This window comes from Grus americana, chromosome 13 (genome assembly GCF_028858705.1).
Source record: "Grus americana isolate bGruAme1 chromosome 13, bGruAme1.mat, whole genome shotgun sequence".
NCBI classification, from domain to species: Eukaryota; Metazoa; Chordata; class Aves; order Gruiformes; family Gruidae; genus Grus; species Grus americana.
Window position 1 is genome coordinate 13312501 of NC_072864.1, and position 13436 is coordinate 13325936.

At 40.8% G+C, this 13436-nt stretch overlaps 1 protein-coding gene across 6 annotated transcripts in view; it reads right to left on the minus strand.

The window, feature by feature from the left end:
* The window catches only part of ZNF536 (zinc finger protein 536), a 228724-nt gene that overhangs the window by 60834 nt on the left and 154454 nt on the right, over positions 1–13436 (minus strand). For all 6 annotated transcript variants that reach the window (XM_054841049.1, XM_054841051.1, XM_054841050.1 and 3 more), the window contains one exon: positions 2010–4181. In XM_054841049.1, the coding sequence (XP_054697024.1) occupies positions 2010–4179 (2170 nt within the window). In that variant the 5' untranslated portion in view covers positions 4180–4181. The remainder of the gene's footprint in view (positions 1–2009; positions 4182–13436) is intronic.

Here is a 13436-nt window from a genome sequence, read left to right on the forward strand (position 1 = left end):
ATGTTTTAAACTGTAGTTCAAGTCAAAAATAATTTTAAATTAGTGGCCAGAGAGAGAACAACACTGCAGTGTTATCTTTTGCCTCTGAAGGCAGGGAAAACTTCCCACAACAATACATTTAACGAACCAGAACACTTGGAATTAAAGTTTTCGGGGCACTCAAAACACACCAACTTTCACATGCATTGTTTTGAATCCTCTTCAATCTCTTAACAGTTCAACCTCACTCAGAAAACTCTGGGGCTCTTTTCTTCCAAACTTTTCCTGACAGCCCTGGAAGGCTATGGACAGAATTTAAACGATTTCAGGATCTTTTATTTCCGATTGCTCTATGGCATTGCAAAACAAAAGTGACGCTTTCTATATTGGAGAGGAGCGTTCTCTCCCCCCCGCCCCCCTCACCCACAATGGGTAGGATTTTTAAAAGTGAAAGTTAGAAAAATAATCTTCTTCATCCTGACATATTTTCAATCCTCTTAAAACAATCTCAACAACTATATATAGTATGAAATTAGCTCTCGCCTGTTACCCTTGTTCCTACATAGAATTTTCTAATGTGTCTCGCCAGTAATAAATTGTAAACGAGGCTATGACTCTAAGAGTAGACAGTGTGTTTCATGGGTATTTAAACAACAGCATTAAGTACTATAGGAATCTGTGGAATGTGGAGTGCAGATTTATGTGTCTTAACAATTTCTTTACTGGTTTGTAATAAGCCAGCAAACTAACACTTTATTTTTATATTAATTTGGCCTCAGAAGTAGAGTATACTGGAGCATGACAAGAACAACAAAAATAAACTGGCATATACTTAATAACTGTAACACTGAATTGCCTCCAATACTAAAATATTTATCGAAACTGGGGGAAAGAAAAAAAAACTAAAAAGAATTACCCTCAACAGCCTGCTACCAGCTCTTTAACAGTGGGCAATGTAATGCCTTAAGGTACCTCAAACTGTCTTTCATTTTCTAGACTTAATGGCTGATTGCAGAAATCAATGTTGCCATTAGTAACAGAGTATTTGTTATGGCATGATTTCCTCTGTTGTTAGGCTTGCAGAATGATTACAGTATTAGTGAGGTGCTTTCTTTATAAAGGGCTGAAGATATAACTTTCAATTTACTATCCATTAGTAAGTGACTTTGGAAATATAGATGAGGCCAGAAATCTTACCTGTTATTACTTGGAGATTTTATTTCAGCAGTCATAGGCTAGTAACTTTAAAAATTGTACCAGGAAGCTCAATATTTTATAGACATCTCCAATGAAATATTATCTGCTTTGCTATTTTATACACAGCAAGTTAACATGACATACAATGCAATTAAAACGTTTCAGTCCAATTTCTATTTTTCTTGTACTTTCAAATAAATGAGAATTAAGCAAAAGGCTTCATACATGTTAAAACCTGCACATAAGTTAAAAGATTGGCAAAAAGTTAGCAATTTGTATTTTTTAATCAGTCCAGTGGCCAGGTACAAGTAGATATCTCAGCTAAGTAATTGATACGGCTGTGGGAATAAGGGCAATCAGAGAGGTTAGCCAACACACTGTTTATTAATCCTATTTCTTTGAACTATAGCTCAGAGAAGGCATCTTTCCTCACCCTGTTACATGGAGGACATGGAAGATCTGCAAGAGAGACACCATGAATAGAAGAGGAGGGAAAAAACCACCTTCCAAAACCTGGAGGGAGAGGCCCTGGAAGCGACACCGCCATTGGTGACGGTACAGACCCTGCACGCTGCTGCTGGTGGGGTGGCGGAGGTGACAGCTGAAGGGCTAGGAAACCAGCCCTGCGAGGGGAGAAAAGGGTGAGCCGAGAATTAACCTCGAAGGCATTGCAGGAACCCAAACACAGATGTTCTGGCATACACCATCACGTCCCTGTGGACTGCTAGGAAACGACCTAACAAGAGAATGTATAAAAAACCTATTTTGCTGCTGTGATTTCAAATATAGCTATGAAGCTTTCGGTGCAGAGAGGGAAGGAGAAGTTATCATACCTGAAGAGGAGGGTGAGGAAGGATGTGGGCTGTCCTCCTGGGCACTCCCCGTCTGTGAGAGACCCCCACCTACTCCGCTTTCTTCAGTAATGTTAGAGGACCCTGGTGTTGTCGACCTGCTGACAGACTGAGACTCTTGATCACTTCCAGACCCACGTCGCTCATCAAGACTACCTTGAAGGATTTCATCTTCTCCTTTCCTGTCTCTTTTGTGGACCCTGGAGTGAACGACCACTTGGTGGTATGTTCTAAAAACCCTTCCGCAGTCCGGGCATTCAGTTGGCTTTTCTTTTACGTTTCCATGACTTTGTAAGTTGTAATCGAGTCCCTGGTTCATACCATGTGACAAAAAATCTCTACTGCCTTCTAAAGGGTCTAGTTTGTTTGGCAAGTCTCTCTGATTGCCCATTTTAGTGCTGTGAACCAAATCAGCAGGCATTTTCTGCTTAGAGCCATCTGCTCCTACTAACACATACTCCCGCTTCTCCTTATCAAACATAACTCCAGCATTTGCCAAAGTGTCTTCATGGCTGCGCTGTATCTGCTGCTCTTTAGACAAAAAGCCATGTTCCATGGCCATTCCCCTTGCCATAAGCTGCCAGGCCTGATAGCTGTTTACTGGATCCATCTCTGCCGCTTTGGCGGCAGCTTGTAACCTTTCTATACAGCTGGATTTCAGAGGAGGCACCAGATTGAGACAGCCCAATAAAGAATGTTTATCCCCTTCAGCAATACTGTGGCCAATGCCAGAAATGGGCGAAAGGAGCTTCCCCAAGACTTCTTTCTCTTTCATGGGCATATCTCCTTTGTTATAGATTTGATTTTGTTCACTTAAACTTGCTTTGTCGGGAGGAAGAAAGCCACTCTGCAAACATGACAGGTATCTTGAATATAAGTTTGCGTGAGCTTCCTGGGACATGCTGCTGATGGAGACAGGTACTTCGGGATCATTAGGAGATTTGTTCTTTACAGATAACTTATTCAGGTGAACTTTCATGTGATTTTTAAGAAACCAAGGCTCTTTGAATCGCCTCCCGCAGATCTGACAGCAGTGTTCAAAGGAATCCTTGTGCTTTCTCATGTGGCCTTTTAGGAACCAGGCTTGGCTAAACACTTGGCCGCACACCTCGCAACGAAACTCGTTGGTGGATTGCTCCCCGTTCCCGTTGGAGCCCTGGCCCTGCGCTGACTCCGCAGTTATGTGAGCCTTCTCCACGTGGCTGATCAGCTCCTCCTCCTGCGAGGCGGCAAAGTCACACAGGGTGCACTTGTAAGGCTTGTGCAGAATCCTTATGTGCCTGTCCAGCTCTTCTCGCTTCTTAAACTTGCCTTTGCAGAACGTGCATCTGAACCCAGCTGTCTGAGCGACAACTTCTTCCTGGACACTGACTGGCTTTGGAGAGGGAACGGGGTTTGAAATATCAGGTGTGCTGTGGTTAGCTGGCACAGACAAGTTACAGTTTGCAAGGGGCATCGGCTGGGTGTGCTGCTGTGCTTTCACATCAGGTCGTGGCTGCAAGAGGCTGCTCTTCATCTGTTTGTCCCGAAGAATTGCCCTCTCCTCCAGCTCATGTAAAAGTCTGTTTTCTTCTCGGACTCTTCCACGACCTTTGCCAAGGTTTCCAAGCTTATGAGTACGCAGGTGTATCTTCAGGTTGCCTTTCTGAGCTGCTCTGTGGTCACAGTAGGGACACTTAAATGGTTTCTCTCCAGTATGAGTTCGCATGTGTAGCGACAGGATGCTGTTAAATCGAAAGCGTTTCCCGCAGAGGGGACACGGGTACTTTCTGTTTTTCCTGGCATCATCCTCTATATCGCTCATCTGAGACATAATCCCTAGGTTTTGTCCATTTAAGAACTGCTGCAGATCCACGCGCCCGTTCAAACTGGTATCAACCTCTCTATTGAGCTGGTTTGCCAACAGTGCCATCTGACTGCTGATGGGCTGGTTTGCTATGGACATGTGGCTTTTGTCTTCTAGCGGCGCTGACACCTTCTCCTCCAGATTCTGCCTGTTCTGGAGCTCCGGGAAGGCATGGCTGAGCTGGGAAGTGATCTGGTGCAGCTTCTGGCTCATTGAATACTGCCCATTGAGTATGGTGCTGTTGAGATGGGCATCAGCTTCTGGCACAGCTGAAGAAACACCAAGGCACAAACTAGCTTCCTCCATCTCTGAAAATCAGAAGATATTTTAGATTCAGACTGTGAAAGAGTTACAAGCATTGAATCACTGACGTACAATTTGCATTTTATGTTTTACCTACTCATAATAATGCAAAGGAATTAGTGTAAAAACAATAAAAAGTGTATTAAATGCCAACTGTGCTGCACAATTTTGATCATACATGTGCTTTCATCATTCCACATGTTTACCAATAACCATTAATTACTATTTTAAAATATGCTACAATTTCAAAATCTAATTATTACGGAAGGGGCAAAGGCTTTTACCACCTCCCTTGTCTTTCTTCCTGTGAAATTGCACCTGTTTACATTTCTAAATCTATAGAAAAATAAATGTTATGCATCTCTCCCATTTCCATTAGAAAAGCCAGGGGAAAAAAAAACAAAAACAACAAAAATAGAAATCCATTTGTAACTTTCAGTTCCATTAACCATATTCAATATATTACACATTCTACAATGAGAAAGATAGTTTTATGATTTGACAAAAAAACGATGGTATGATATTTACTGGTGTACAATAAAACAAGATAATGTTTTGGGAAAAAATAAAGTAAAGGACAAGCTTTAGAACAATAAAAGGGATTTTGCTTTAGTCAACAAAAAGTGCAGTAATATCTCATTAAGCTGATTAGTATGCTGCTTAGAAACAGTACTAGGTGCTGTAACACATGATTATAATCATAAAAATCCTTCAGTGTTTGCAAGTAAGCATTAACGAGGTATATTAAATTTTAAGGAGACTGCGACTAGCAGCTTTGTAAACCTCTGAGATTAAGAATTAACCCTTCTGTTACAAAACATTGTTATTTTGTCATTTTGAAACTGAGCCCATCAAAAGGCACATAAATTATCTTCTGCCAAGTCTTTTAATTCATCGTTGAGAACCTTCAGATTTCAGTTCTTAGGAAAACTTGCCAGATTATGGAAGGAATATCTCTGTCCTTCGATGGGTAAGACATGTGATTTAAGGCACTTTGATTTGTTTTAAAGAGCTCTCTTATGGAACTAGATAAAACCAATTAAAATCTAGGGAAGGTGGTGTGGAAAGCTTCAACAAGTTTAAGAATTTTAATAACTTTCTTAATACACAGTAATGACTATGAATTGTACCTACACTATGTACATTGCAGAAAATTAGAATTCAAAGCTGTTTGTTAAACACAAGTGCTCTTTTCTGGTCTGCATAATTGTCCACAATAATCTTCTATCCTTGCCACTTCTCTACTCTATACAGAAATAATGTATCTATAAAATTCTATTTAAAATATAAAGTTTTACATTAATAACTCTCAAACTATATGATGCCATAACGTTATATTAGGATATAATTAAGATCTGTGTTGTTCAGTGGAGTGATTTGACACTTTATTCACTAATAAAATTACTGAATTCTATACGTTATTGAATAATTAATTTGGTCAATTTTCTGTTTGGCTTTAGCCAAAAGCATTTACTTGCTATGCCTTCTACAAAGGCTACAGGCACACTCCAGGTGGACACCATTTCTCATACGGCTTCATAGTGGCCACTTACTAGACAATTTGAGGCCAAAATCTGGTACATGCTTAAAATGCATGTAATTGTGCTCATGGGAGTAGTCCAGTAGACTTCAAAGGGTGATTCTTGAAAGCAAAGTTCCACACATGCTTAAGTATTTGCAAGATCAGGGCCTAAAAAAACCCCATGGGTGGTCTCCAAGAGGAGACCTATTTGGTCCTCAACAGGATGACTGAGGTTGTAATACAATGCAGATCTTGTAAGTAAAGGGGGAAGTGTATATTCATGTGTATTCAAGATTAACATGAGCTACAAAATTTTGCACAGATGTAAAGCAAGTCTTTTTCAAAGTTTAACAGTACTCAGATTCATGTTTCATGTTGGGGACCCACTACTTACTTAAATGTTGTCAATGTTACTATTTATAAACATATTAATGAGATCAAGTATATAAAAGGAAAAGGCTTATACCTATAAGCTATAGGACTACAACTAAACTAAGTTTAATTTTGAATGATTGTGGTCTGCTGCGCAGAAAACTTGCATGTTTGTAGTGTCTGGTTTCCCAAGGTAGGGGAACATAGACAAGCCAGGTGTTCACCCAAGGCCATGCAGTGAACAAGTAAAATTCTTGGTTTCCATGCAGAGTCATTCAAAATGTGGGTACATACAAACACATTTTTTTAAAATTTTTGAAAGTTTGCTTAAATTTTGAAACAACCCAAATTTCATATTCAAAAGTATTAGCTAAACATTTGAGAGTTGTAGTGCTTAGGCTTGCCATTGCCTGAAGTTGACTGATATTTTTAATATCTGCCTATGCACTTCTTAAAAAAAAAAACAAAAAAACCAAAACACACAACCATGCAACAAAATAACCCCCTCAAAAACAACACAAGAAAAACCCCAAAACCAAAATCTACTTTCTGTCTGGATTCCACATACCACAGGTGTTATTTTTCCTCACCATCCTTAAACAAGGCATGTTGGCAAACAAGAACATAAAAACTGAAGAAATGCGTTGCATGTACAGACACACATATATTGAAAAAGGTTTAGAAAAGTCTCTGTGAATTGTCATTATTCTATAACAGCCTGAAAAATGCAGTCTAAATTTCATTTATTCAGTTGACCTCAATGGGAACTGGTGCCTTTACATGGTCAGGAAGGTTTGGGTAGTTAATTTTAGCATTTTATGCTCTATCGAAGTTTGGAAATGCTGACAGATCCCAGTGGAGTTTATTAATTCTGATGTTTAACCCTAAGCATCAGTTCAAACGTATGGTTATTTGGATTGGGGAGGGGAGAGGGAGTTGTGGTTGAGATTTTAAGTTATTCTGTGGCTCTTTTTCAAAGATAACTTTAATAAAGTAACAACAGCAGTTGTAGTTGGAACATGATAATTTTTTCTAATTTTTTTTTTTTTTTGCTATTTGTCTCCCACAAACATACAGACACATATAATGTAGAATATAGACAGGACGAGGAGAAAAAAAAAATCAAGAGGAAGACCCAACCCATAATTTTTCATTTAAAAAACTAATAATTTTGGATCAAGTCTGGGGAGCCTGATCTTCTGGCATTGGAAATTTTACACATTTTTAATGAAATATGCAGAAAGGTCAGCAAAGCCTCCACTTAGTGAGCAATAACCACCTCTGAATGCCGCATTCTCTGATCAGCTGTCCAGTTCCTAGGATCCAGCTACTGCCATCTCAAGATGCTACAGTTTTTTACTTAAACTGTATTCCCACCCTCACCTGCCCCAGCTTCTGGTAGTCCTGTTCCTGCCTCTGGCTCTGAATTGTCTCTTCTTTTCCTCACTCCTACCTGGTTTCGTTGCAAAGTATAACCATGGCATTCAAAGCGCTGCCATGTGAAGTTTCTCCTCCTGCAATTCCCAGCTATTGCATTTAGGAACACAGGGACCCTGCTACTGTTCAGCCCTCATGTAAATCAGACTCCTGGTATTCTTTAGCCCATTCACAGCAAAACCTACCAAAATCTCATCTTGTATCCACATGCAAGACAGAAGAAATAAAACTCCTCATCATCCATCATTCCACTATGAATTAGATAATCCAATCTAATTTGCCTAATTTCTCTAAAAAAATTAGCAATTCCATTCTCTCCCTCTTTATCCATCATCCCTGTCTAGCTCTGTGACCAGACAGGGTTACACCAGGTAGGGTAAGGGGCTTCCATTCCCCAGTGAGCCTCTTGCTTCAGGTCAAGGTGCCCACCTTGGCATCATGGTGGTCACTGCACAGCCCTTCCCGGCAGCTAGGACCCTCTCTCAGGGCCTGGCTGCTCTCCACAGGACCCGAGAGGTGCAGGGGTCCTTCTGCATCACAGACGTGCCCACGTGCCACTATGTGCCTCCTGGGACTGAAGTGCGATTTTACTTTATCCATTCTGCCCCAACAACCAAACGCTAAAAACACCAAAAAACCAACCTGAATGGGCTTCATTGAAATTTACCTTTTAACAGATAACCAGTTTGTAATTTCAAGTGTTTTGACAAAATAAGTATTTTTCACAACATCTTTCTTCATTATAGCCTGCCCTTCTTGCCTCCCCAAACCAAAGCACTAGGTATTCAAAAATAAAAAATGTGGAAATGTCAGTTTATAAGTGCTGCTGTGGTGCTTCATGGGAGGGAAAATGTCTAGCTTTCAATTTTTAAATATATAGTCTATTACATTACTTTCATGGTTCTGATCTCTCTTACAGGGAAAACACAGAACGTTTTGCCATCACTCGCACTGGGAACAGAAGCACAATGTTCTCTGGAGTTAACATATGTTTACAAGATCAACTGCAAATCAAAATCGAGATTGTTAAGAAATTCAAAATGTTTGTTGAAATTTATGTAGTGCATTTTTGACCTTTAATTATCCCAAATGTTTCGTAAAGACAGCACCCCCAAGACGTGGCCCCGTACAGAGCATGTTGGTATCAGGAGTTGTTCTCGGGCTGCCCCTCCTAACCAAAAACCCCTCCGCTCTCGCCCAGGCGAGCTGCTCCGGCCGGAAAGCCCAATCCTCGCCCTGCCACGTGCACACAGGCTACAGACCAGCAGGTCTATACCGCACGGGGCAGGTCTGAGCATCCCGCAGCAGGTCTATACCGCACGGGGCAGGTCTATACCGCACAGGGCAGGTCTGAGCATCCCGCACGGGGCAGGTCTATACCGCACAGGGCAGGTCTGAGCATCCCGCAGCAGGTCTATACCGCACGGGGCAGGTCTATACCGCACGGGGCAGGTCTGAGCATCCCGCACGGGGCAGGTCTGAGCATCCCGCACGGGGCAGGTCTATACCGCACGGGGCAGGTCTGAGCATCCCGCAGCAGGTCTATACCGCACGGGGCAGGTCTATACCGCACGGGGCAGGTCTGAGCATCCCGCAGCAGGTCTATACCGCACGGGGCAGGTCTGAGCATCCTGCAGCAGGTCTATACCGCACGGGGCAGGAGCACCCCTCAGTAAGAAGCACACCAAGCATCAGAGGACAGCCATTTACTGTGTCGGGTGTGCAGATCCCTACTTCTATGAGGGGGGTGCTCAGCTTATGAAATTCACAACTGGATACATACATTATAAAAATACTCTCTCATCTCCCACATGAAGGTGCAGTGAGACCTTCAAGTCCCTTTGATGATACTAATAGTTATTTTGATTTCACTCACATTTTTGCCCTCAAGACTATTTCCTGTGATATCAATAACGAAAGTTCTGACTTTAGCCATTTCAATTGAAGACACAGATTTTATTTAACTATTTGAAATGGATTACTGGAATTTAAAACCTATTATGACACCAGAAGTGCCTGTCATCACAACTACATTAATGTAATATGAGAAGCTCGGCTTCCTTTTGCTGGAAACAGAGGGAAAAAAAAGATAGCAAATAGAATAAAAAAGTTTCAATATAAGTACATGCCTACACGCACGTGAACACATGCGGACACACACCTATCTCTCTACCTACACGTATGTGCATACATACACCTGTTATCTTTGTAAACAGACGGGCCAAATTCAGCTCTCCCTTACACCTGTTCACTCCTACCGGACACACGCCCCAACGCATTTCCCTCCGCACTGCTGTAGAGAAAACAGTCATTTTAAAAACACTGTCGCGCTGTTATTATAGCTTAGATTAGGTTAGTTAAAAGATTTACAGTTCAGTAAGCAAAGCAATGCTTTACAAGCTCACGTGTTTAAACAACAAGCTCGCTCTGGCCCTGATCCTCTGAGCAGTTAGACTTACACACGCTGTTACTTACGCTTTCAGAATATAGCCCTGGTATTTATCTTTCCAGCTAGAAAAATTCACGTATATCTACATTATCTCGTGCTCCACTGACAAATTCTAAATACTGCAATACAGACTGCTTCCGTTCTTAGCAACTCATGAACAGGTATCGCTGAGAAACTTCAGAATATATATTGAATTTTTATTAAATATTGTTCTTATTGTTGTAGCTGAAACAGTTTAACTAAGGCTGTTATAAGCATAATACACTCCTGTTAAGAAATACAGAACACCAGACTACTGAACCCTTTCAGGGTCATTAAACAGCTGTAAACATTATTACAAAAATAAACCAGAGATTTCATGCTTACATTTTAGCCCAGAGCTTGGTGTGCTGAGCAAGTACATTTTTTTCATCTCTTACAATCAACGCTGGTGACATTTGGGCATCCAAACAAATTACATCACAAATATTACTGAGGTGGGTAGGATACCGAGCGGTTTATTTGCCAGATGATTAATATATAAACAGTAGGGCAGGACAGATGACCTACTCTTCTTTGACTGATTTGTAGGCAATAGTAAGAGACATAGATGTAAATAGTTAAATTTTAACAAAAACATGTGTGCATGGAAGGGGAGGGGAGAGATCAGCTGTATTTAATGCCACCAGGACAGCATTATCCAATCTGATAAAATGAAATAAACATTAGGTCAGATTCTATTCTCATTTTACTTATGTAAAATAGAGTAACTGCATCGAGTTCATTGGAGTTTTCCTTTTTTTTTTTTTTGGTTAAGTAGGTGTCCTGCTCCTTGGGGTATAATATAATTATATTAGGGAAATATATGGTTTCTGGAGTGTAACAGAATGTCTTCAAAAAAAAAAAAAGTTGGCCTACAGGTAATGTGTCCTATCTGTTTGTTTTTATTTAAATATTATTAAGGCCAACTCAGTAATTTGTTATTACTATTAGTCGCTTTGCCACACTTAAGTTTTGCAGTCATTGCAAAGCATATTTGGCTTCTATGTATTAAAAACAGGGGCGAAGCGCGCCCCGAATGCAGTACGTGCGACGCACGGGGTGATGCCGTGCGGAGCAGCGCCCGCAGTGCCGGCCAGGCTCCCAGGGCCCCGGAGCCCCACGGAACACCCATCATCCAGCACCCAGCGCCGCAAGACCAGGCGAGGCATCTGACAAAACTATAGCTGCTTTGTAGTGCTGATATTTAAACAAGCTGCTTATTGATTCCAAAACAAAGTACTCCTTTAGTAACAACAGAGCCAACTCATTCCACAACAGTTTTTATGTCTTAAAGAAGGGTTAGCAGAGGGATTTTGAAGTTTCAAAAGTCATTAGCAGACAGAAAATTGTTTGCTGAGGCTGTGCTGCTCTCGCTCTGGACTGAGAGGACAGTTGCTTTCTAAAATACCTGTTACGTGGGAGGGCAGTTTCTAGCTAGCGCAGCGTTTTGGACTGAGAGCTGATCAGTAGGAGATAAATCAGCAAACAGCCGTTGGTTGGTAGCACCCATGGAGTGGCGGACTGTGAACTGTTTGTGATCACAATCTAGGAAGACGAGCAGAGAGGAGAGGAGAGGTCATTTATAAATCTCACTCACAGATTAGAATAGAAAGATTAGAAGAATGCAGACAAGCCGTTTGATTTATTGCTACTTTGCATGTGACTTAGCAAAATCTGTTTTCCTTCTTATTTATTCTATTTCACTCGCATATACTTAAGAAGTCAGATCCAAAGAAGAGAAAGATAAATAATTGGTACTGAAAGTTCAGTAGATTTAAAAAAAAAAAAAAAAATCCTGCTTTTTTTCCAGGCATTGGTTGCATCTGGGATCATTATTTTTTAGCTTATAAGCATTGATTCGCATTTTACTTTTTTTTTCCCCCTAGTGCTCTGATGACAAAAGTAAAGATAAGAGTGATACCAAAATTCAAATGGGAGCCTGATTTGTGGAATGCTTCATTAAACTAAAGCTCCTCTGTCACTTTAGAAACAGCATTTTTAAAAGTAAATTTGTTATTTTCATGTAATTTGGACTGTATACAACTGATTAAACTCTCTCCAATTTGATCAATCTCCTATAGCTCCTATCTGACCATTCGCTTTAATTAATCTAACTGGCATCTATGGCAGATTGAAGAAACCTTAAAATTAAGCTTTTAATGATCCACTTTAGTATCACACAGTACAAATAAAATAATAAAATGCTCGGAAGACTTTGCAAAGCATATTTATGATTTCACTTTTTGCCATTTTTACAGCACGAAATGAACTCCGAATCTTCTATTCTCATCTGAGGACGCTGTACCGCACTGGAAGTCTGTAATGCTCAGACTCATTATATAATATTAAAATGTACAAAACGTTGACCCTATTAATCCCGCACTCCTCACACAGGCAAGTTCCAAATAAAAGGCGGTGCATTTCGGCTGGGTGAGGACAGGAGGATCAGGCCCTCTACACCAATTACAAAGAGATCAAGCACGCAGAGTTAAGACCACAGAACTCAAATCATAGTTGGAAACAATTTAAATACAAAACTGTAATGCTGGGTTGACGATTTTATTTTCATTTCACCAAGGCTTAGACTTAGATTTTGTGCACAACTAAATGTAACGTCAAACGCACATATGTCCCAAAGATCAAAGCATGATTGACTGTGAAATATTCATATGCGATAGCCCGGCGAGATTTTGTTCACAAGGGCACCTGTCAGAAGCATAAGCTTGGATACAAATCATCAAATAAGTATGTAAAATCATTACTAAAATCCAGGCATGCAATCAGATAGTCGGTTGTCTGAAACCGTTGGACTGTAGCCAGCACGGTGGCTCACCAGACTAATGCTTTGGCCTTTGCGGGTCCTCGGGGCCCCAGTTCAGCTCCTCCTGCTACTGGTCGGGTCAACTCTCTGTACCTAGCCTTGACTTTCCTGGCACTTAATGCTCGGAGTTAAGGGAAAAAAACCCGAGTCCATAAGTTCCCTTTGACCCGAGCCACAGAAACATCTGCTGGTTGAGTCACGAACCGCTTGTTGGCCAAGTTTAACAGCAACCGAGCCTGTTGCGGATCAGCTCTCTCAGCAGTAGGTGTCACTGCAATAAATAGATGGATTTCAAGGGACAAAGACACACATTCCCAATGAAAACGCATAAACAGAACATCCCTGAACAGAGAGAGGTTCAAAAAGAAGTATATGGTCCAATTAGACTTTAACTTTATGCAAAACGCTGGACATCTGGTTTGGGGAGAAATGAAATTGCACAAGTGGGATTGCCACAACAACAACAACAAAGTATTTCTGTCCTTCAGTCCTATGTCACAGAGATCCTTTAATTCACATTAATCACCTCCTCGCAATCCCAGGTCTATTAGGTAAAGACCGTTACAGTTAAACCTTTTAAAAAAAAGCTCTCTAACACATTAAGTAATTTTCTCTAGTGCAACAAAAGACCTCGTTAC